This window comes from Trichechus manatus, unplaced genomic scaffold (genome assembly GCF_000243295.1).
Source record: "Trichechus manatus latirostris isolate Lorelei unplaced genomic scaffold, TriManLat1.0 scaffold00002, whole genome shotgun sequence".
Classification (NCBI taxonomy): domain Eukaryota; kingdom Metazoa; phylum Chordata; class Mammalia; order Sirenia; family Trichechidae; genus Trichechus; species Trichechus manatus.
The window spans coordinates 34297365-34322196 of record NW_004443938.1 but is presented as its reverse complement, the minus strand read 5'-3'; the positions used below and the strand labels follow the sequence as shown (position 1 = coordinate 34322196).

Sequence of the window (24832 nt, the reverse complement as noted above, 5' to 3'; positions counted from 1 at the left end):
ACCAATGTCATAAAACAATATGTGTACTACTGTTTCATGAGAAACTATTTGTTCTGAAAGCCTTCACCTGAAGTACAATAAAAAATAAATAAATAAATAAAAGGCCAAAAAAAAAAAAAAATACAGGTGCTTTTAGATTTGATTACTTCATATGAGCACATATACAAACATAAAGATTGAACTCATGATTAAGTTATTGTTTATGATTCATAAGGAGACACCCCAGTATTCTAATCCTGGGTAGCCCAATGGCCTGACTATACAGTTAGGAGTTTACCAATTTGTTCAGGCAAATCTCAGTCCTTCTCAGGACAGTTACTATATGGTCAGTGGTACCACTTGAAGTTCAGCCCATTACACAGGACATCCAATGCTGTGAGTTATCGGCAAGTTTTCACCATAATGATTAATTGGATTTGCCTCTCTTGGAGGTGTAATGTTTTATCAGTGAACACGGCTACCTTCAGGTTTTGAGACTTGTAGGCAAGACTGTAGTTGAGTTTGGGTAAAGTAGTAGTCAGCAACCTGTTCATGAAGGTGATTACTGAGGTCTTAGAGGCCACATTTGTCCCTAACTGGAGGTAGCATTTTCATTCACACTGAAACTTTCTGGGGCTTAATCCACCCAATGGGAATTTTGATCAGAGAGGACCCCTCAGAGGAGCTAAATAAACAAGATCCAACTATATACTGACTATGAGGAGCACATTTTAAATATAAAGACAACACCAATAAGTTACACGTAAGAGGATTGGAAAAGATATGCCATGCAAATATTACTACGCAAATAGTAAGCATACAAGGCTAGAATGGCAATATTAATATCAGATAAAACTGACTTTAAGACAAGGACTCTTATCAGAGAGATAAAGGACTTTTATAGTATAAAAGGGTCAATTCATCAAGAAGGCATAACAATTACAAAGATGTATGTACCAAATAATAGTATTAAAAATTATATGAAACAAAATCTTACATTTAATTAATAGAACAACTAAACAAAAAATCAGTAAGGATATAGAAGTTCTGAACAATTTTCTCAATCATCTTGACCTAATTGATGTTTATAGAAAGCTAAACTCAATTACTTCCAGATACGTATTCTTCTTATGGGCGCATATGATGGTCATCAAGATAGATCATTTCCTGATTCACAAATTAAAACTCAATATACTTCAAAATATTGAAATCTTCTTAAGTAACCACACTGGAATAACACTGAAAATTAATAAAAGTAAAATATCTAGAAAATTCCCAAATATTTGGAAATTAACTCACTTCTAAAAAATCTATGTTCAAAAAAGAAATCGCAAAGGAAACTAGAAGATATTTCAAAGCAAATGATAAAGAAAATACAATACATCCACTCCTCACTTATTGACATGATTATATTCCAAAGACTAGGTCATTATATGAAAATTGGCTTTATGGCAGATGGCCACATCCGATCATAAAATGGAGGATGACTACATCATTATATAATTGCCAATTACATCATTACATAACCGCCAAATTACATCATTACATAACTGCCAAGTCACATCATTACATAACTGCCAAATCACATCATTACCTAACTGCCAAATCACATCATTACGTAACTGCCAAACCATTGAGAATGATGGCCCGCAAGTTGACACATAACCTTAATCATCACAGCCAGCATTACTCTGCTCCGTACCTCAGCATTTGTTACTGCCAAACATACATTATTAATGCACAAAATAGTCAGACAGTAGATTTTTTACTATTGTTGTAAATGTGAAATGTTGGATAACAAGATAGTCAATAAGTGAGGATTAGGTATATACCAAACATGTGAGATTCAGCTAAAGCAAAGCTTAAATGGAAATTTATGTTTTTACATGCTTATATTAGAAAAGCAAAAAAGGTTAAAAATTAATTATCTAAATCTCCACCTTAAGAAACTAGGGGGAAAATAGCAAATTACACCCAAAGTAAGTAGAAAGAAATCATAAAAATAGGAGTGGATATCAATAAAATAGAAAATGAGCAAACAGATAAAATTAATGAAACCAAAAGAAGGTTTTTTTTTAAATATTAATAAAATTCATAAACTTCTAGCAAAACTAATTAAGGAGAGAAAGAAAAAACAAAATGTCAATATCAGGAATGAAAATGGGGATACTGCTACAAATCCTACAGATATTAAAAAGATAACAAAGGAAACTTACCAATAATTTTATACCGATAAGTTCAACAATTTAAATAGTTGTTTTGTAGATTCCTTAGTTGTCTCTAATAGTTGTTACCTAGATTCTATGTACATAAGAAATGAATTGAGACAGTTTTACTTCTTCCTTTCCGATATGTATGCATTTTATTTCCTTTTCTTGCCTTGTTGAACTATATAGGACCTCCAGTACATGTTAAATTGACTTATCTTGTTTCTGATATTAGGGAAAAGACTTTAGTATTTTACTGTTAAGTATCTGTTATCTCTAGGTTTTTATTCTAATTGCATTGGAAAGTCATTGAAGGGTTTTAAGTAAATGAGTGACATTATCTAATTTATACTTTTAAAAGGCCACTTAGGCTACTGTATGGAGAATGTTGTGGTTGTTGTGCTGTCAGGTAGATTCTGACTCATGGTGACCCAATGTGTTACAGAGTAGAATTGCTCCATAGGGTTTTCTTGGCTGTAATCTTTATGGAACTAGATCATGAGGCTTTTCTTCTATGGTGCTGCTGAGTGGGTTTGAACTGCTCACCGTTTGGGTATTAGCTGAATGCAAACCATTTGTGCCATCCAGGTATGGATGGTAGGAAAACTAGAGTGGAAGCTGAGAGACTAAGTAGGCTGTTGTAATAGTGCAGAAGAGAGATGTAGGTGCCTTCGGCCAGAGTAATAACATAGGAGACTGAGAGAAGTCGTTGAGTCTGGGGATGTATTTTGGAGGTTGAGCTGAGATGATTTGCTGTTTTATTGGATTAGGAGGTAGGGCAAAAGAAAGAAAGAAAGAAAGAAAAACCAGGGCTATGACTTAAGCAGATAGGTTAATTTCGGTGGGTGTCAGGTATTTGTGTTATTCATCTTCCTCTTTAGAATGGATAACTGAAAGTGGATACAGTATTGAAAAAATATAGCCTTATGTTTGTAGGATTTAATTATTTTTTACAGGTAGAACATTAAAGAACAATGATCGATATTTATATTGGATTTTTAGTCGGTTTTAGATATTAATGTTCTGAACTAAATTTCTGTTTCTTTTCAGGTTTGTCCAAGACTGGTTTTCACAAAGGATGCAAGTGGCCAAAGTGGATTTCTCTACAGTGTTACCACGTTTCATTTCTCTCTATATTTTTTCCTTTCTGAATCCGAAAGATTTGTGTGCAGCTGCACAAGTCAGCTGGCCCTGGAAATTTTTAACTGAACAGGTTTACTCCTTGTCACTACCTAGTCGTAGAGCACAAATACAGCTGTAATCTGTAATGAGACAGTTGGGGTAGCTCTCTTCACTGAAGACGATTACCAAGGGTACCTGAACCATAACTAACTTACCCTTAACAGGAAAAATGGCAATATGTTAAATACAGTAATTCACTTTGTAAATAAGGAGGTAATACACTGGTCTTTCAGCTACAACTTTCTGCTCGGCCTCTCAGCCTAAGAAGCTTTACTTTGGAATTGGCAAATGCCTTGAAGGGAAAAGTGATGCAAACTATCGGGCTCATTTCTCTGGTTTTCCCTTCTCTCTGGAATCTTGGTTACACAAGTCCTTTTTGCCATGGTAGCTCTGTAATGCCTTCAAATGGTTGCTTTTTGTAATATTTTGTCTAAATACTTGATTACACTGAATCATATGAAATTTGTTGTTTTTATGTGTCAAAAATGATTGCATATCAGCAATATCTTATCGTTCAGTCGAAGTTGTTCTCAGTGGGAGAGATGGTCAGAAAAGAAACAACTACACCATTGCTAGAAGCAGAATTCTCAGAATCTAGAATGAACATAATTAAATGCTATGAGAGCATTGTATAACTGTTGAAGGTGGATGGGAAAACCAGAATGATTATATATATATATAGAAAGAGAGAGAGCCCTGGTGGCGCAGTGGTTAAGTGCTTGGCTGCTAACGAGAAGTCTGAAAGGTCAGCAATTCCAACCCACCAGCTTCTCCACGGAAGAAAGATGTGACACTTTGCTTCTGTAAAGATGACAGCCTTGGAAACCCTATGGGGTAGTTCTACTCTGTCCTTTAGGGTCGCTATGAGTCGAAATTGACTTGACATCAATGGTTTTATACACACACACATATATATGTACATGTATATATGTGTGTGTATATATATATTCCTCAAGAATATTTTTCCTGTGAAGTAGTATATGCTTCTTATTTCACAGGGTCAAGTTTAGACGACAAGTCACCTGCAACAGATATCTCAATATAATAAAAAAAATGATCTGTGTACCTGAAAACATTATTACTAAAAAACTGTCTTTAAAAAAAGTTTGCAACTCGTCTTTCTCTTGGTTCTTTTTCTGAAGGATTGCTTATGGAGGCCCAAATGCATTAAGTTTGGATGGTTTCTGCCCTATACTCCAACAGATAATGAGTATGGTGCTTGGAAGCACCATTACATTGCTTGTGTATCCAACTTGGACTGGCTAACACCTAGGGAAGCCACTGCTATTTATGGAACCCTGAATGAACCCAAAGCAGGAGATGAGGAGCTACAAGAGAGACAAAGAGAAAAGTGTCTAAGAAAAATAATTTGGGAGAAAATTGGACTACGCAAAAGTGAGTGGTGTTTACAAACTTTGTATCTTATCCAAGTATTTTGTAGAAACAAATGGATTTACATACAAATTCCCACAGAGAAGGATAGTGCTATCTTTCTGGAATATCATGTGGGTTAAAAAACCAAAAACGAAACCCATTGCCATCGAGTCAATTCTGACTCATAACAACCCTATAGGACAGAGTAGAACTGCCCCATAGTGTTTCCAAGGAGCCCCTGGTGGATTCAAACTGCTGACCTTTTGGTTAGTAGCCAAACTCTTAACCACTACGCCACCAGGGTTTCCATCATGTGGGTGGCACTGTTTAAAGTATGTTCAGGACAAGCTTTTTGTTTGTTTTTCTTCACTGTATATTTCAAGTTAATTGAGAGTGAAACAAAAAAGATTTCAGATGAAATATGTAAGGCCAAATATCAGTGCCGCCATTGTTGTCCCAGTTTCCTCTCAGATTCATAAGACCAAAACCAAGGAGGAGAGAGAAGTAAGAATACAGGTAAAGGCAAATTAATAGGTTCAGCACAGAAGAAGTGGGATTGGTGAAAAACGAGAAGAAATGAAAATGGGAATGGAAGTAGAAAGGGAGTGGGTGCAAGACATACTTTCAGCTAAGCCTTCTGGTAAGCAACAAAACCAGTTGGAGTTCTCCCATCCTTTTTTTCACTGACTCACCCTTTGGTGAGTTTGGAACAAATAGGAAATTACTTACAGCCAAGAAGAAGGGTAGAAATGGATGTGAAGCCTTTAAATTGATTAATTGGTCTCAGCAAGAAAAGAGTTGCTTGTTCTTGGAGCTTTGTTTCTTGACCTGAAATGACTGGTAATTTTCAGCTACAGTGCTGAGAGGATAAGAAATCTAAACAGACACTGTGAAAATGCTAGAATTATTGTCACTTGGAATACTTCCCTGGTACAGCTTTATTTTTGATGCCTTTGTCTATGTAGACTTGGCTGGGAGAAGCATGAAGTAAACGGCTGAGCCTACTGCTGTTTGTTTTTCAGAGGAGTTATTCAAAGCTCGACCCCCTTGGGTGAGTGGAACATGCTGCTGTAGATTGTTAAAATCCAAATGCCAACCACGTCTCTCCCAGACTATGAGGGATCGAGTGGGATTACACGAAGCTTTGGAGAAACAGCTTGTTTTGGCGTCCTTGGAAGCTTTGCCCAAGCGGTAAGCAAACCTCCAGCTGCTGAAGGCTCAAAACCACCCCATAATACCAAGAATTCATTCTTCAGTAATTCAGATAACATGCAGGGATCTTGTAGAATTATAACTCATAGCCTATGAAATATCAATAGGAATGATTCTTTAACCTTCATGAACAGTGGTCTTTATCATGCTTTCTCTAGAGGGAAGTATATAACATTCAAAACTTATATTTCAAATATTCTTAATTCTGCAGAGAGGCTACCTTGTGGATTTAGTATTTTTTCTATATAAAGTCATTGAGGAAAAATAACATTTTTCCACAAATGTTTTTTATAGAATAAGAGTATAGACATGATCAGGAGGAGGGGGGGTGGTTGTAGAATGTAGAATGGAGACATTATACGGACTGCCCGAGGCACAGATGATTAAGGAAATTTAAAATCTCTCAGCTGCTTTTTTTCCTAAAGTTTATTTTGTTGTTGTTGTTGAGAATATACACAGCAGAACATACTCCAATTAAAGAGTTTCTACATGTACAATTTAGTGCCATTGATTACATTCTTTGAGTTGTGCAGCCATTCTCACCTTCCTTTTCTAATTTGTTCCTCCCTCATTAACATAAATTCACTGTCCCCTAAAGTTCCTATCTAATCTTTCGAGTTGCTGTCGTCAATTTGATCCTATATAGATGGTTCTTAAAAGAGCAAAATCCTCGAGGCAGACCCTTTTTACTAGTTGAGCTAAACTATTGTTTGATTTTGACTTCAGGGGATATTTTTGGTGTAAGGTTTAAACATTATCTCAGATTATCTCATTTAAAGATTATAGTTTCAGGGGTTTATCCACCCTCCATGGCTGAAGAAAGTCTGGAGTCCATGAGAATTTGAAATTCTGTACTGTATTTTCCCCCTTTGGATCAGGATTCTTTTATGCAATCTGATCAAAATGTTCAGTAATAATAGCTAGGCACCATCCAGTTCTGCTGGTCTCATGGCAAAGGAGGCAGTTGTTCATGGAGGCAATTAGCCACACATTCCACTTCCCCCTCCTTTTCCGGATTCTCCTTCTTACTCTATTGCTCCAGGTGAATAGAGACCAATTGTTGTGCCATGGATGACTGCTTACAAGCTTTTAAGATGCCAGGCACTATGCAATGAACTAGGAGATAGAACAAAAGCACTAAACGTGTTATTTGGCCAATTAACTGGGATATCCCATAAAACCATAACCCTAAACATCCAGAACAAGGAACCACATTCCACAAGGTGTTTGGTTGTACATAAGCAGCCTCTGCAGCTACTCTTTTTTTTTGGTCATTTTTGCAAGTATATCTATCACACGACTTTTACCAATTCAACTTTTTACAGATGTACATCTTATTGACCGCAGGTACAGTAACCGGCTGTTGAACTCTCCGCTTAATCAGTGCAATTTTCCCATCCCTTTCTCCCTCCTCCTGCCCCTGGTAACCACTAGTAACTCTGGTCTCTATACATTTGCCTGTTTTTGTCTTTTTATATAAGTGAGGTGACACAATATCTGTCCTTTTGTGATTGACTTATTTCACTCAGTATAATGTCTTCAAGCTCATCCATATTGTAGCATGTATCAAGACTTCATTTCTCCTGCTGGCTGAGTAGTATTCCATTGTATGTTTGTACCACATTTTGTTTATCCATTCGTTCATCTGTTGATGGGCATTTAGTTGTTTCCACCTTTTGGCTATTATGAACAGTGCTGCAGTGAACATTGGTGTACAAGTCTCTGTTTTCAAGTCTTTTGAATATATAGGAATGGAATGGAATTGCTGGATCATATGGTTCTATTTTTAGTTTTTTGAGGAACTGCCACACTGTTTTCCACAATGGCTGTACCATTTTGCTTCCCCACCAGCAATGGATAAGGGTTCCAATTTCCACACATACTCACTGACATTTGTTGTTTACGTTTTTTATCTTAGCTATTCTAAAACGTACTGCCACTGAGGCGATTCCGACTCATAGTGACCCTATAGGTCAGAGTAGAACTGCCCTATAGGGTTTCCAAGGAGCGGTTGTGGATTTGAATCGCCAACCTTTTGATTAGCAGCCAAACGCTTAACTGTGCCACCAGGGCTCCATCCTAGTGGGAGTGAAATGGTATCTCACTGTGGTTTTGATTTGTATCTCTCTGATGGCTAATGATGTTGAGCATCTTTTCATGTGTTTTGTGGCCATTTGAATGTCCTGTTTGGTGAAATATCTATTCAAATCCTTTGTCCATTTTATGATTAGGTTATTTGTCTTTTTATTATTAAGTTGTCAATGTTTTATGTATTTTGGTTATTAGATTCTTATTGGATATATGGTTTCTGAATATATTCTCCCAGTCAATAGCTTGTCTTTTCAGTTTTTTGGTAGTCTTTTGATGAGCAAAAATTTTTAATTTTTATGATGGTTCCATTTATTTATTTTGTCTTTTGATGTTTGTGATTTTGTTATTAGATAATCCACTGCTAAAAGCTAGGCCTGACAGTGTTGCCCTTGCATTTCCTTCTAAGAATTTTATGGTTTTAGTTTACACATTTAGATCCTTAATCTGTTTTGAGTTTGTTTTTGTGTATGGTGTGAGGCATGAATCCTGTTTCATTTTCCTGCACGTGGAAATCCAATTTTCCCAGCACCATTTATCGACGAGGCTTTTTCCCCCATCGAATGGTCTTTTTTAAATGTCACTTTTTAACCCCTAAGTATGTCACTACATACATTTTAAGTGCCCCACAAAAGCTAAGGAAGTTCCAAGACATCATTTTAGCATCCCTTATATGGAGGAGGAACCTTATGGGGCAGTTCTACTCTGTCCTATAGGGTTGCTATGAGTTAGAATCAACTCGACAGCAATGACTTTATATGGAGGAGGAGAGGCTAAGAGGCAGAATTGGCTCCACCCTGCCCAGGAGCCCGATTTGCTGCAGTGTTCCCGAGAGACTGAGGCACTGAGGTCATGAGCGGTGTACAGTGTAACTGATGGCCAGAAAACATTTTAGTGCTTAATTCAAAATTAAGAGAAAATGAAAACTTTATTTGTTCTCCTTTTTCCCCAATAGAAGTAATGTTTCTGGAAGCCATTCCTACCCTTTATTATCAAAGAAAAATTGGCGTGGAGTTTTTAAAAATTATGACTGCTCTTCAAATGCTTTCCAGCTACATTGCATATTAATATCATCTCGGATTCCTGCATATGAGGTACAAAGTATGTTATAAGGCCAGTGCTTTTCTGAATTAGTGTTCTTCATCTAGACTAGAGGGTGTGTGACAATCTGTTAGCCTCCATGTGCATAAAAATGAGTCATCTCCTGAAAGAAAAGTGGAAATGTATAGACCCAAATCAATTTTAGAAATTGGAAGCAAAAAAGGTAACCATAAGTCAAAATTATTTTTAAAAAGCATTAAAGGCCGAAACTGCCTTGCATTTAATAGATGTTCAATACATTCTTATTGAATTGAATTTGGTGTTCTTAATCCAAAAAGAAGGAACTCTGGTGGTGCAACGGTTAAGTTCTTGGCTGCTAATCGAAAGGTTGGCAGTTCAAACCTACACAGCGCTTCTGCAGAGAAAGACCTGGCAATCTGCTTCTGTAAAGATTACAGCCACTCTGTCGCATGGAGTTGCTATGAGTCGGAATTGGCTTGATGGCACCCAATGGAAACAATACTCCAAAAAGAACAAGATGATTAAGAATAATTTTTTAAAAACCCAAAGCATTTAATATTATGTAACCAAAATCTCTCAAAAGAAAAGTCAGAAGTGTTATTTTGTGATCTATATAATGAGGATGCTATTAAAATAAAGTATGTTCTTTCTATAATAAAATTATATATATATTAATTTTACTATGAATAATAAGAAAAATAAAGGACAAAGAAGACATAGAAGACATGTATTTTTACATATGAGTGAGTGTATATGTATGTATGTACATATATATACTGATACACACACATAGGTGTTATATATATAAGGGATAACATCCATTCTGTATTCATTGGGCTACTTGGAAAATTTTCAAGTATAATTCCAGTTTCTAACAAAATGATTGCTCTTAAGAGATGAAATCATTTTTCACCTTTTGGGCATCTAGAAATCGACTCGAATCAGTTACAACAGTTAGCTCAGTGAGTCTACATGAAAGCAAGATTGGAGCTTTGATCTCCAAGTGGGCCACAGATAGGACCCCTAATGTGTAAGGAGGCATCATGCTGGGCACAGAGGATAATTGGTGCCAGAAAATGGGTGAATAAACTGGCATTCGATAAATTCTCTTTATATAAGAAAACTGTGTTGTAATTAGTTATATGATTATGAATGTGATGGGAGTTTAGGTAGAAAGTAGGGCAATACCATGCATGTAGTAATTTTCCATGCAGTTAAGGTCTCACCTCCAGAAAGTGATGTAAGGACTTGAAAACAATCAATCAGCAACTTCAATGACTTTCCAGCCTGTCTGCTGCTGTGAATTAGCTTTGCCACAATGAAAGTTTATTTGGTTTTTGAATTCAAAGAACAGTGGTGTTAATATTTATTTAAACGGGAAATATTTATCAATCAATATTGGATAATTCAAAAACCCACAATTCAAAAAAGGAAAACTTTTAAATCTACTTAAGAAGCCCATCACAAAATTGAATGATCTCAATTTTATTATTTTTATTTGTATATGTGTCTCTGTACATGGGTGCGTGCAAAGAAAAAAAGACTGGGAGAAAATAACTGACAGTGTTAATATTATTTATCTCTGAGCAATGGCACTACAAGTGTATTTGCTTTTCTCCTTTTATAATTAGAAAATAAATAATTTAAAAAGAAGCCAATGAAGGAGGAAATTTATCATCTTCCTTCTGTAATTTCTGAAAATAGCCATGCATTCTTTAAAAATCACAGCCTATTACATATATTTCATTAATAAATATGCTAAAATAGTGGGCTTTGGTTCCTACAAGTTTGATTTCATTTTCTAGATGGTTGTGGACAGCGTTAAGTTGGATGTCATTTCTGTGGTTTATGAACACTGTGGCATAACGTTGGAGGGCCTGCTTTTTCTCATAGAAAGAGCTCTGGATGGGCGGAAGGCACAGAGCATAGGAATATTTAGTGATGGAGATAGCAGAGAAATCAACTTACTGCAAGGTAGGACTGGGGATTGGTAAAGAACAATCAAGCACCTTTGCCCTTATGCAGTGTTTGTCCATAGGCTTGACCTTCAGAGTTAAGTTCCAATTTGCTTAGGAGTGTTGATGTTGGCTTTATGAAGAAAGGGAAGCAATTTAACAGCAGCAAATACCAGGATCTATAAATTGGTGTGCACTGATAACATATGTGATACTCCCGCTTGGCTTATACCACAGAGAAAAGGCTTGGCTGGTATCATTAACTTGTTATGGGGCATTCTTTCAAAATTTCCATTGTTTCCTTTTCTTGCGAGAAGGCGATGAATGTTTAGAATTAACCTTTACTTTCTATTCTTCCTCATAATATAACTTGTCTTCTTCCTTGTTTATACCTAAAATAGAATGGTTTTTGATTTTATTAACATGAAATCTTCTATCCTTGTGGGATGAGGGAAGAATGGGAATAAGATGGTCATTGATCCAGCTGGCAAGGAACTCACAAAATGGCAGAGGAGGTCCCCGAGTCATCTGCCAACTTGTCCTGGAACTTAGCATACTTGGAACAGTTTCAGTGAGTTCTGTAATTAGCAAAAACTAACTGCTTTTGGTTCAGTTTTGCTTTACAATTGGTTTTCCTTGTTTAGTTTACCTTGTGCCTATAGCAAGTTGTATTCTACGTTCAATTTTATATATATCCCAAAAAGGTAAAGCACAAAAACACATTGTTTGGGATTTAAATGTCTAATTAATTACATGGTATCTCTTTTCTGGGTAATGCAGATGGTTTGCACTCAACTACTAACCTGAAAGTTGGCAGGTTGGACCCACCCATTGGCACTGCAAAAGAAGGGCCTGACGGTCTGCTTCTGTAAAGATTATAGCCAAGAAAACCCTATGGAGCAGTTCTAGTCTGTAACACATGAGGTTGTCACGAGTTGGAATAGGCTCTGGCAATGGGTTTGGAGTTTTTTGTTTTTGTTTTTGGTTTAACCCTTCTCTAAACGGTGGAGTGGTAATAAGCGCGTATTTATACTGTGGTAGTAGGTTCACCTTATATATAGTGAAAGGGCCTCTTAGAGGCTCCTGATCTCAGCCTTTTTGTTCTCCAGGTGAGAAAGGTTTTCACACTTTGCCTTTTTCTTCTTCTTCTTGTTTTTTAAAAGCAATAGTAACAATGAAATACCTAAGAAAATTATTTTCCTTCTATATAATTGTGGTGTTTTTCTACAAGCCTTTGCCTTAAAAACAACAACAAAAATGAAATCTTTTACCATGCCACTCAAAGTAGTCCTTCCGTTATGTATGGAGACCTCCGAACAGGAAGGAGGGAAGCGTCAGGATTCTTGTACCAGCCTTTGTTTTCATTTCATTGCTGTGGCCTAAGAATGCAGAGTCTCCAGGTCTCCTTTAGATGGGGGTGCAGATACATGTTGCTTAGCAGAGTCATTACACAGAATTCCCAGGAAGTGAGAGGAAAGAAGTTTAGTGATGTTTACTATTGCTGGGAGTCTTACTATGCCTAAACGACTTATTTTTTGATTGACAGTGTGGGAAACATTTCTGCTTTGGAAGTTGGTTGCAGAACCCCAGACTTGACTGACAATCCACCCTAAACCTGCCCTGAGACTAGTAACTCACACCTCTGCACATTGTTAACTGAAGGATGGATAATCCAACCCATTTATAAAAGTCAAACTCAGCATTATTATGCATGCTAGCTCTTTCATCTTACTGAATTTACAGCTGACTAACAAAGAAACTAGTGAAAATATTTTGTCCTACATTTCTTACGAGCGGTATAAAATCTCTCATACATTATATCTAAATCATTGCTTTCATTCACATTTCTGAACAATAAAAGTTGTGATTGTGAACTTTGTGGATGTCTCCAAATCCAGTTTTCTTTAATGTGTTTGAACTTCAGTAATTGTTCTCTTCTGCTCCCCACCCCCCTTTCCTGGTCTGTGTGTTTGTGTAGGTTTACATGTGTGTAATGTAATTCTGAGAAAACACTCCCTTTCCCCAATTCCTGAGTGGGAACTAGGAACATAATAGTCTATCCAAGGTCCTTTGGTGGACGTTTTTATACTCGTGACTTTGCCACTCTAGTGGTTATGGTTGAGTGGTCTAATCTCTTCAGATTTATTTCCTTTTCTTGGATTTAGATCATGAATAGAAGCGTCAAATGGCTATTGAAAAATCTTATTTCCTGAAGAATGCCAATTAGAAACAACTTTCTAGAGTGAGAAAGAAAATTGCCTGGAAGGCAATGTAAAATCTTCCTTTATTCAGCTTTCTTCCTGTAACCCCCAAGACATCACCATCTTGCCTGACATGAACCATGTGATTCTTCCCTTCAGAGACAAACCCATTGCCTTGGAGTCGATTCTGACTCATAGTGACCCTATAGTGACCCTATAGGACAGAGTAGAACTGCCTCATAGGATTCCCAAGGCTGTAACCTTTATGAAAGGAGACTGCCACATCTTTATCCTGTGGAGCGGCTGGTGGGTTTAAACTGCTGACCTTTTAGTTAGCATCTGAGCACTTAACCACTGCGCCACCAGAGCTCCTTTCCTTCGGAGATACAATGACCTGAACCTAAGTGTCCAATTAATCCAGAATGTGAAGATTATGGCTACTGTGGTATCTAGTGGTACCTTGGTAGCCCTACCATGTGCAGCATTGAAGAAGAGGTACCCTACTGATCTTGGTACCACAGTTACAAGCAAATGTTGGCTTCTTGAGTTTGTGGTCAAATTTTCCCCAACTGCCAAGAGTTTCTATTCATGATAATGTTACAAACTGATATGACATTTTGATTTTTTTTCCTCAGGTTATAAAATTGGTATTAAAAATTTACTGCAGCCTGAAGTGAGAGACTTCTGGGAGAAATTAGGAAGCTGTGTGGCCACTGAAGAAGAAGGGGGTCATGTGGACCTCTTTGTACCACTTGCAGCATCGGGTCAGTTTTGAATAAACCATAGAAAAATAGTGATCCCACTCACTTTCTGATTATATTGTGTGAATTTGTGAAGTGCCCTCAGATCAAATGACTCAGTCACATTTTACTTTTTATTTCTTTCTCTCTTTATACTTCACAGACCCAGTTGCTTTGGGGGATGAGGAGAGTCAGGGTTAGTGGTCAGAGTAACCTGCCCCTGCAGAAATAGTCATTAATGGCAATAGCCAGCAGTATTATTTCTGTTTATTCTGGAAAACATAGTAAACTCAGCCTCCCCAACACAGAGGAAGGTGACTGGCCACCACAGGAACTATAATTGGCGGGTCTGAGAAGACAGCCCCTGCCTCTGTGATCATGACAGAGTTCTGAACCCTGAGCCTGTTTCAAGGCCCTGGACTTGAATCCCACTCATACCACTTTTTAGCTGTGTGACCTTCAGCAAGTTTGCGGACCTCTGTTTTCTCATCTGAAAATTAGGATAAGAGTACCTTACCTTGCCTTACAGGACTTGTGAATATCAAAATAGCATTAATATTTAAGAAATAAATAATAATATAAATACTTTAATACTAAAATCAGTGAAGTGCTTTGTAAAAATGAGTTTGGTTGAAGATCACTGAGGTTGCTGATATAACTTTATTTGCTTGCCAGTCTAGAATCATCCTCTATCATGCAAAGCTGATTTCAATCCCTTGGAGGAAAATTCCAGAAGCATTCAATCAAATTCACTCTTTGCATGTCTCTTAAAGCTCTGCATTCATGGACTATGTCTTTTTACCAAGCAGAGGAAGGGGAGGGAGTATGAAATTAAATTTTCTCAAACTGTTTCTTATTACCTATTCCTTAGGGAACTGTTTTATATTTCTTCCTAATCCTCGTATTTCACAAGACTATTTGATGCATGCAGAGCCTGCCCCTGGCAGGCTTCAGCCAGTGGAAAGGACTAAACAAAAGGATGAAAGGGGGTTTAAAAGAAAACGAAATACAAAGTATTTGGTAAAATACTTCAGTAAAATTTTACAAAGTTATTAAAATTATATAATGTCAACTATGTAAAAATATGCATAGAAAAATATAGGAGGAAATATACCAAAATATTAATGGCATCTATCTCTTAGATGTATTTTCAAATTTCCTATTTGTGAAATCAATTTTAAAAGAATAGGTTACAAAGAGGCGTGGTCCCATTGTTTAAAATCTCTGTATGTGTGGGGTGCTGAGGAGGTGGTATATGTATAGAAAGGAGTTTGGGAGGCTATATACCAAGGTGTTAACAGTAGTTGGATAGAATTATAAGTGAGTTTTCTTTTCTTTTTCTAATTTTATTTCTTCTGTTGTGTTTCTATTTTCTCTAATGAACTAGTATTTTGTACTGAGAGCAAAGCAGATTTTTTAACTGGAGTAAAAGATTATGAGAAAGTGAAGTATTAAAGTATTGAAAGGCAGAGAGGATGAGGGCAAACTGAATTTGGTGGCATAATGGCACCCAAACAATAGATTTCTTACCATCATTCTGGGCCCCGAAGCCATACCTGATATTTTCATCAAATGTAATATCTTCCTGGGTGGACCATCAAAGATCTTGGCTTCTCAGTTCAAAATCTCTTAATCCATCCCACCTTAGGCACCACTCTGAGCTTGAGCTTGTCATCCCCAGTAGCTGCATCCCCTCTGAAGTCTTGATATCAAGCTTTGTCTCTCTGAGAACCACTTCCAAACCATTCAGTTAATTTACTCAAATATTTCTTCTCTAGCAATTCTTTGTCTGATGACCATCAATTCATACACTCTCACTTTTTCAGTCTGTCATCATCCCTCCATTCTTGCTTCCATCCTTGTCAAACTTGGATTTAATGGCCCACCATTATAATCACTGTCTTGCTAAGAATCTTAACTTCCTTGTCTCTGTTTCTCCTGGCTAAATCCCAGTGCTGGTTAAAACACAAATATCTGCATACACTATGCTTGCCTGCACTAACGCAGAGGAAGGCTATTGGAAAAAGGAATACAACTGTTGATTGGTCTAACTTTACTTTGATGTCATAAATATCAAGTGGGAGTACAATACTGACAAGCAATCCTACTACATTTCCTTTATAAATTCACTTTCCTACCCTTTGAGATGATTATTTCACACAGTCTCTTTGCTCAATCTTTCAATAACCTTCTCTTTCAGCTTTAGACCTTACCTCTTAACTTCCCTTCCCTGAGTAAACTGAAGCATATGGGAACTCCCTAATTTTTCTCCCAAGACCAAATCCACCACCTTCCTCACTCCTTACCTTCATTTTCTGTCTTCCTTCTGTTATGATGGGAAAAACACCCTAGTTTGTATTGAAGATCCACTGTTCCAGTTGGAATCTGTACCCCACTGTCTTTCACCTTCTCAAGGACTTTACTCCTAGACTCAGATGCTCTCCTGCAGCTTCAGTTCTCTTTTTATTGGAGCATTCCTATCAAATCAGGAACACCTGTAGTATATCTTATTTTAAACCATAGGATATATGGTTGCCTTCTCACTTTTTCCACCTCCCAGGTTTCTTGGGACCCTATTTTTTTCCTACTAAAAGTATTTGTTGCCTTCCAGTGGGGACTTGTGTAATGGTGAAAAATTAAAGAAATGTTTGTTGACACAAAGTAGCTTAAATATGAGGCAGTGCATCTAGGAAGTGTGATTGGGAAAAATTTTTGTCTCTTTTGGCTTTTGTACAGCTAGATAAGTCTTGTAAATATATTTATGGTTTCCTGTATGATGGTTCGGGAACCCTGGTGGGTTTAGTTTATGTGTGTGTGTGTGTGATATTTGGAAAACCAGAGGCGCCCAGTGTAACCAAATGGAAGGCGCCCTGCAATTAATCCTGACACCCATGACTGGTGGGCCAGATGGGTGCCCACCAATCATGACTTCAGTGAACCCCTCAAGTTTTGTGGTACTCGTGTATTCCCACATAATACTTCTCAAAATCCATATTACCAACCAATAATTTAAACACACTTAATGGCTCAGCATGCTTCCATTAATGAAAACACGTAGTATCAACAAAAAATTCAAATCAGAAAATAATAGGGTCTTGAAAGTGTTAAAAAGCAAACAAACAACAAAACTCAACTTTCCTTCACCCCTTTCTGAGTTGACTATAACAGTGGTTCTCAAACATTAGTGTGTATTTGAATCACCTGGAAAGCCTGTTAAACTGCACCTTACTGGACTCCACCCCAGAGTTTCTGGTTCAGTAGGTCTGGTTCTATCAAATCAGAAACACCTGTAGTATCTCCTGTCTAAAAACAAAAACAAAACAAAACTTTTCCTCATTCTTTTTTAAGTTGACTACATCATTGGTTCTCAAACTTTAGTGAGTATTTGAATCACCTGGAGCGTTTGTTAAATGACATGTTTTTGGCTCCAGTAGGTCTGGGGTGGGGCCAGAGGATTTGCATTTCTAGCAAGTTCCCAGGTGATGCTGATATTGCTGGTTCTGGGGCCACACTTTGGGAAACACTGGTCTATACTGACTGCCTCCACCTTCCTCACCGACTGAGCTCCTCCAAGTGGTCTCTTTATCACTACTGAAACTGCTTTTGGCAAGACCATAGTGACGTCCATGTGCCCAAATCCAGTGGTCCCTTCTCCATCCCCACCTTACTTTGACCTCTCAGCAGCATGTGACAGGGATGAACACTCCTCCTTGAAACACTCTTCTCTTGGCTTCCCCAGTACCACAAGCTCTGTTTTCCTCCTATCTCAGTGGCCTCTTCTCAGTTTCCTTTGCTGGATCCTCCTCCTCTGTGAGACCCTTCAATATGCCCTGGGGCTTGATCCTGGCCTCTCCTTTTCTGTAAGTACACTCTTCTCCTAGGCAGTCTCATCTAGTTCCATGATCCTAAATTTAATCCATCCAGAAAAGACTCCCAAATTTATAACTCCAGCCCTGAAATCTCTGCACTACAGACTCTTACATCTAACTCCCACTTGACAGCTTCACATGATGTTTAATTTGTGTGCCTAATAGGCATCTCAAAGTTAACACACCTAAAACAAACTCTTGATTGCCTCCCCAGCACCAAACCTACCCCTTCCCCAGGATTCCTCAATAAAAATATCTTCATTTACTCAGTTACTACATAAGCCAAAAAACTGACTCATCTTTTTTTGAGGGGAGCATTATTTTTAAAGTTAGAAAACGCAGGAGCTGATTGGTATGGGAGCAATGCTGGAAACGGCAGAGCAGAGAGAAGGAAAGAACTTGGATTGACATTGCTAAGCCACCAAATCAACTCACCCTGAGCTTGCCCCACTTCTAGACTGTGAGATTAAATGATATATATTTCTTTGATTGTTTAATTCAGTTTAAAACTGGTGTTCTGTGACTTGAAAGTATCTTAAATGTTATGTCGTTGTCGTTAAGTGCCGTCGAGCCAGTTCCAACTCATAGGAACGTCATGTACAACAGACCAAAACACTGCCGGGTCCTGCGCCATCCTCACAATTGTCGTTATGCTTGAGCCCATCATTGCAGCCACTGTGTCAGTCCATCTTGTTGAGAGTCTTCCTCTCTTTTGCTGACCATCTACTTTACCAAGCGTGATGCCCTCCTCCAGGGACTAGTCCCTCCTGATAACATGTCCAATGTTATATTCAGCTAAAAATCTTTATAAACAAGAGTCATAAACACCTTACAAGAAGTAATGCAGATTTGATTGGGTGGCACAAATGGTTAAGCAGTCAGCTACTAACCAAAAGACTGGCAGTTTGAATCCACTCGGGGCAGCTTGGAAGAAAGGCCTGGCAATCTACTTCTGAAACATCAGCCATTGAAAACCCTACAGAGCACTGTTCTCTCTGACACCCATGGGGTCGCCATGAGTTGGAATCGACTCGACAGAAATAGTTTTTGTTTTTTAATTATTATTTTACAAATGAGAAAGCTTAGGCCCAGAGAAGCCCCACATTCAGTTACTGGCAAAGCTAGGACTATAATCCAGACCTCCTAACTCTGAGTCCAGGGTCCCTTTTACTATTTGTAAGGATGGGAGAGGGTTCTGTGGAATGAAGATTTAAAAACTTTTTTGAGAACAAAGAGGAATGCACTATAAACTTGACAAGGGAAACCCCTGAAAACATTAGACACCAGTAAGTGAGAGATTTCCCACCTTTTAGGCTACTGCCCTCTTGTTCTAAGCAGCAACTGAAACAGTTTGCAGTAACTATTTACTCTCTGATCACAAAGAATTAAAATAGCCGCTCCTTGGAAACCCTATGTGTCAGTTCTACTCTGTCCTACAGGGTCGCTATGAGCCATAATTGACTTGATGGCAATGGTTTTTTTTTGGGTTTTACTCTTTATATTAGTTCCATTCTGAATAATTCTGCTATGTCATTGAAGAATAGGTGAAATTAACGCCACACTAAATTTTGACTATCCTATTCCATTTGATTTAGCAGTTTTAAATTTATCTTCTCAGGATAAGACTTCTCCTTTGAGTGACTATTTTAGAAAAAACATGCAGATTTTCCACTTACTCTGAGTTGAGTATTCCAAATTGGAAGACAAGCACCAGGTCAAAATTCCTACCCTCTCTCCCCACCCTGGTGTTTAGGCCTCATACCTTAAGTGTCTGGGTTTCAGCATTTAAGAGTGAAGTGTAAACTGTTTCTGGGCTGCTCTGTGGAGAGGTTTGAATTGAGGAAGAGAACTGTTAGTGGCCTTTCTTGGCCTGCTCATTCATGCTCCTAAGTAATATTTAACTGTTCTGTGGCAAAACCTGTGAGTAAACTAATGAAAGTCTTCTTGACTGTGCAGAAGCAGGAACAGAAGTTCTTTCTCAGCTGTCTCAACTAACTGGCACGTTGTTTACCGCCCCTATGGGGATTGCGACTGGCTCCTACCAACACAGTAAGTGTATATGGGAGCTGACTACCATGCCCAATAGCATACAGCAACCCAGGATCAATTAAAAAAATTTTAAAAAGTCTTAGTTTCTTAGTGCCACTGCAACAGAAATACCACAAGTGGGTGGCTTTTTAAACAGAAATTTATTTTCTTACAGTTTAAGAGGCTATAAGTCTGAATTCTGGGTGGTGGCTCTAGGGCAAGTCTCTCTCTGTCCTCTCTGGGGGGAAAGTCCTTGTCTCAGCTTCTCTAGTCAGCCATCCTTTGAGTTCCTGGTCTTGTAGACTGGTCCACCTCCACCATCTCCAGATAATGTTGGTCTTCCCCTGTGTCTGCTGTCTTCTGTGCCTAATCTGCTCTTTTATATACGAAACTGATTAGTTTAAATTACTGATTGTTTTGATCAAAGATTCTATAGAAGAATCCCAATCAAAAGGGGGAAGAATGCAGTGTAGAATTTCAAATACTCTCAATGGAATCCAGACTTTCTGAAGCCATTAAGGCTGACTGAACCCCTAAAACTATTGCCTTGAGATAATGTTTAAACTTTAAACCTTAAAACTATCCCCTGAAGTCTTCTTTGAACCAAAAAAATAGTTTATCTTAATAAGTAAAGCCTATCTGCCTTGAACATTGTGCACTTTTAAGTAATTATCTATGTGAGATCCAACTGACAACAGCAACTTGAAAGGTTAGATGAGAGACTTAGGGAGCAGTGAGTTTAAGTCAATGGTGGTAGAACAATTTGGAGAAGGGTGGTGAGAATGGTTGCACAACTTGAAGAATGTAATCAATGTCACTGAGTTGTACATGTAGATTTTTGAAAATGTGTATGACTGTGTATATTTTCACCAAAATAGAAGAAAAAAAGTGATTGGTTTAAGATACACCCTACACTGATATGACCTCATTAACATAATACAGAAAACCCTATTCCCAAATGGAATTACATCCACAGGTGTAAGGGTTAGGATATATAATACATATTTTGGGGGACAGAATTCATCCCATAACAGTTAATAATACTGGTCATGTATCAATTACTGTCTTTTATTCCTCCTCTGACAGAATGCGATCACTTCCCAAACTATGTAATCTCATGTCACTCAGTCAGTTGCTTAGAAGGGATCATTTATTGCAAATGCTTGCTTCAAATCATCATTTGCAAAAACTCTGTTGAAAACATATTCTTTAACAGTTAAGCAAAAATGTATAGTTGCTGATCTAGAGAAATAATAAGTACAAAGAGAACCTTCTGCTAGTAAAATATAATTATATGGTTTGGTTTGGAGAAAGGGATTACAGCTACAAAAAGAAGCTGTAGTGAGGGGAGTCAGAGAAGTTGCCATTGTTAGCTGTGGTTTGTCTTCTCAAATGGAGGACTCAGCTCCACAGTGCTGTAACCAACGTCCAATGTGTAATGGCGCTGTAGAGCCTTAGTTAATAAAGCAGCATCACCAAAAGATAGCATATTTGGCCCCATGGGGAAAGGAATCAGCCTAGCAGAGCACAGCAGGACACAGATGCTGTTATTTGCAATATGGAACAGGTTTTCTTCTTTTTCTCCTCCTCTGCCTCCCCTCATTCCTGTTCATCCTACTCTTTTTCTCATTCTCCTTATAGAAGACAATGTGATAAAGGTTTTTACATACATATCAATATTGTTAGGCGGGAAAAGAAAATAAGGCTATCTATCCACTCAGGATCCACTGAGGATTTCACTGAATCATTCAGATGAGTTGATTTTCAAGGAGAGACTTTTACTTAAGCATCCACTATAGTTGTGTAGAGGTATTTGTAGAGGGAGATAGCAGCTTGACATACATAATGTAAGAAATATACAGGGTTGGCCACAACATGGATGACTTTGGATTGCATGATGGGGAAACCAGCCAGAGTGGGATTTTCTTGTACTTTTCATTTTTAGGATGTAAAGATGAAACAGTATATTCTTACTTAAGTGCCTACTCTGCTTCCCAATGCACGATCCAGCAGCTGTTTAATTTTTGGTTTCAGATGTATGTCAAACCTTGTCTATCAAAGAGTAGATAGGCATTTGAAATTCTTTATTGTGTCCTTTTTGAGTTTTTAATTTCACCTTTGAAAGCAGACTTTGGGTGTATATCTTAGTCTTCTAATGAGAAAGGATAATAAACCTGATATAAATATAACTAAGTTTTTGTTGTACTTCAAACAAGAAGTAGAATTCTTTCATTTGAGCACAAGTCTGCAATAATAAAAGGAGAAAACCATGTCAGTTCTTAGTGATTGGCTGGGACAACAGTGGAAAAAGTCTCCTCCTTCCATCTACTTCACTGAATCCAAGCTGCAGACCTGGTCCAGCCTCACAGACTTCCTGGAAGACACCTTGAAATCGGTAAGGAGACAGTTCAGTCCTCTCTTCAGGGAGTTGCAGAAGAACATCAGTGGAAGGATGATAGGTAAGAACTCTTGCTACTTCTGTTGGAGGTTAATTACCAAGTTTGTTTCATATCCTGAGTGACTCTAAGTTTGGGAATGATACAATTAAGCTTTAGTTCTTAAGCATCTTCAGTAAAACTCTATTCCCTTTGTTTTTTATATCTCCGTTTAACTATAATGAATAACCACAAAGAACAAATATATTCGTGTTCAAAATGCTGAAGTTAGTTCCTGTTTTAAAACTTAACTATTTTATTAATTCCTATGAGAGTCGATTATTTACTTAGACAAAAAGCACTAAGTGTTTGCTGAGTTAGAGAGCTGTGTTCTTTTCCCACTACAGTTTTCTCTAGAAGTTGCTACCAGATACTCCACAGCACCGATTACTTAAATGGTTTACCACCACCTATTTATTCTCTGTCTTAAATATATAATTTGTTGCTGGGCTCCATGGTCCTTTGCTGAGCCTATTGGACATTACTGAATTTATTTCCTCATTCATACTCCATACCCATGATTGAATGATCACAATAGAGTCATTTGTAAACTATTCCCTGTCTCAACTTTGGATCTTCACCTGAATCAGTCCATTATTTAAAATAAAATATTTTAACAACAACAAAGTTCAAACCCATTACTGTCAAGTTGATTTCTACTCATGGTGACCCCATGTGTTACAGAGTGAACTGAACTCCATAGGGTTTTCTTGGCTGTGTAATCCTTATGGAAGCAGATCACCAGGACTTTCTTTTTTGGTGCCACTAGATGGGTTCGAACCACCAACCTTTCTATTAGTAGGCGAGCTCAAACCATTTGTGCCCTCCCCCCGTCTTTAACTACCTATTCAGTTTTTTCCTAATTCTCCTCATCTGACTAAAACTCTGAATCCATCAAGTCATTATATATCTATGCCTGACTTTCTTTCTTCTGTTCTGCTGCCCTGACCCTTATTTAATGTCTATTTACATAATTACTTGTCTATACAGGAGCTGTAACACTAGTATGCATGCAGATATTTAATCTGTCAACATATGTCTATCTTTTTACATAATTGCCTCCAAAACAGGGATTTGTCTTCTTGTTTTTATGTGCTACCCACTCTACCACACTTAGTAGATGTTCAGCTAGTATTTTAAAATAGTTTTGAGTCTCTGCAGGTGGGAATTAAAAGATGTCTGTGTATGTACGTTTGTGTGCTATTTCCTATGGATCTAAAATATTTATAAATTGAGCATAAAGATGAAGAGGAATGTGTAGGAATATTTGGTGGGTTTGAGAATCTAAGATTTAAACTTATAAGGTTCCTTTTCATGTGTTCTTTTTATTATCCACTTTCATTGATTTCATTCTAAACCAGTTTTGCCAGGGTGGATACTTTTTATATACTGTACATTTGGTTGCTTTTGCCCATTTTATTTTTTATCATGGTAGATCATCTTCATGGCATAATAGAATTTTCATTCTTATCCTTTGCATTCTTATCCACTAAAAAGCAACCGTGAGGACTGAGTTGTTTTCTGTTTTCTTCTCAATCACATTTTTTACATTAATTAATTACAGGGTCTGTGGCCTTATGTTTACAGGACAGCTTATGTTTGACACGATGAGTATGGTCAACATCTTGAATAGCCAAGAAATTGCACAGGCTCTGGCAGATGGATTGATGGAGCTGTCAAAAGAAAATTCTGTAAGTGTTTCTTCAAAGAAAGAAAACAACAAAAACCCCAACACTTAAATAAATTTTGGAGTTGACATTTATTTTATTTTATTTTTGTTTATCACTTTGGGTGAACAATTCCTCAGGGAAATTGCATCAGTTTATAAAAACAGCCACTGAGAGATTTTTGGCTCCAAGATATGTTAGGTATGCAAAATAGACAAATAGAAAAATCTTCTAGATTATTTAAAGTTGATTACATTGTGAACTGTTTTTTTTTTTTTTTAATTTTAATCTTATGCTTAATTTTAGTTAAAAGTAATTTCTTTAAAAAATATGTTAGTGCTCGGCTGCACAGAAACAGTGAGAAGCAGCCCTCAATCATGGAAAGATAAGTATTTGCATCCGGCCTACTGCGGGGATCAAAAACACCCGCATCAGGGAAAAACCTCTCTCCCATTTACCTCCCTGCTCCCTGCTCTGCACTGGGTCCTGGACCAGCTTCAGCAATTGCCGAGCCCCCCTGGGCCAGAAGTAGGATCCATCACACGCCCTGAGCCATTCTCCTGGCCTGGGAGAGTGAACAAATTAACAAACAGGGGAAAAAATAAACTGCTGGCTCCCCTAAGCCAGGAACTCAGGGTAGGCACAGCTCCTTTGCCTAGACTCAGGCATAAGGGATCTATGGACTTTGAGTGCCTTTCCCCCCTGCATAGACTTGTGTGGGCCCATTTCAGCAGTGTAGGCCCTCACTACCACAGTACAACAGGGTATATACTGGAACTCTAACTTCAAGTGTTTCAGCTGTGAAGTGGCAGGTTCGTGACATTTGACACTGC

The 24832-nt window shown here is 37.8% G+C and overlaps 1 protein-coding gene across 1 annotated transcript in view; it reads left to right on the top strand.

Moving 5' to 3' along the window:
* Positions 1-24832, top strand: part of ECT2L (epithelial cell transforming 2 like) — a 101266-nt gene that overhangs the window by 40041 nt on the left and 36393 nt on the right. Inside the window, exons 4-12 of the mRNA XM_004368877.2 lie at positions 3237-3399; positions 4511-4763; positions 5765-5933; positions 8998-9136; positions 10910-11078; positions 13896-14024; positions 19826-19918; positions 22174-22356; positions 23920-24023. Of these exons, the coding sequence (XP_004368934.2) occupies positions 3237-3399; positions 4511-4763; positions 5765-5933; positions 8998-9136; positions 10910-11078; positions 13896-14024; positions 19826-19918; positions 22174-22356; positions 23920-24023 (1402 nt within the window). The remainder of the gene's footprint in view (positions 1-3236; positions 3400-4510; positions 4764-5764; positions 5934-8997; positions 9137-10909; positions 11079-13895; positions 14025-19825; positions 19919-22173; positions 22357-23919; positions 24024-24832) is intronic.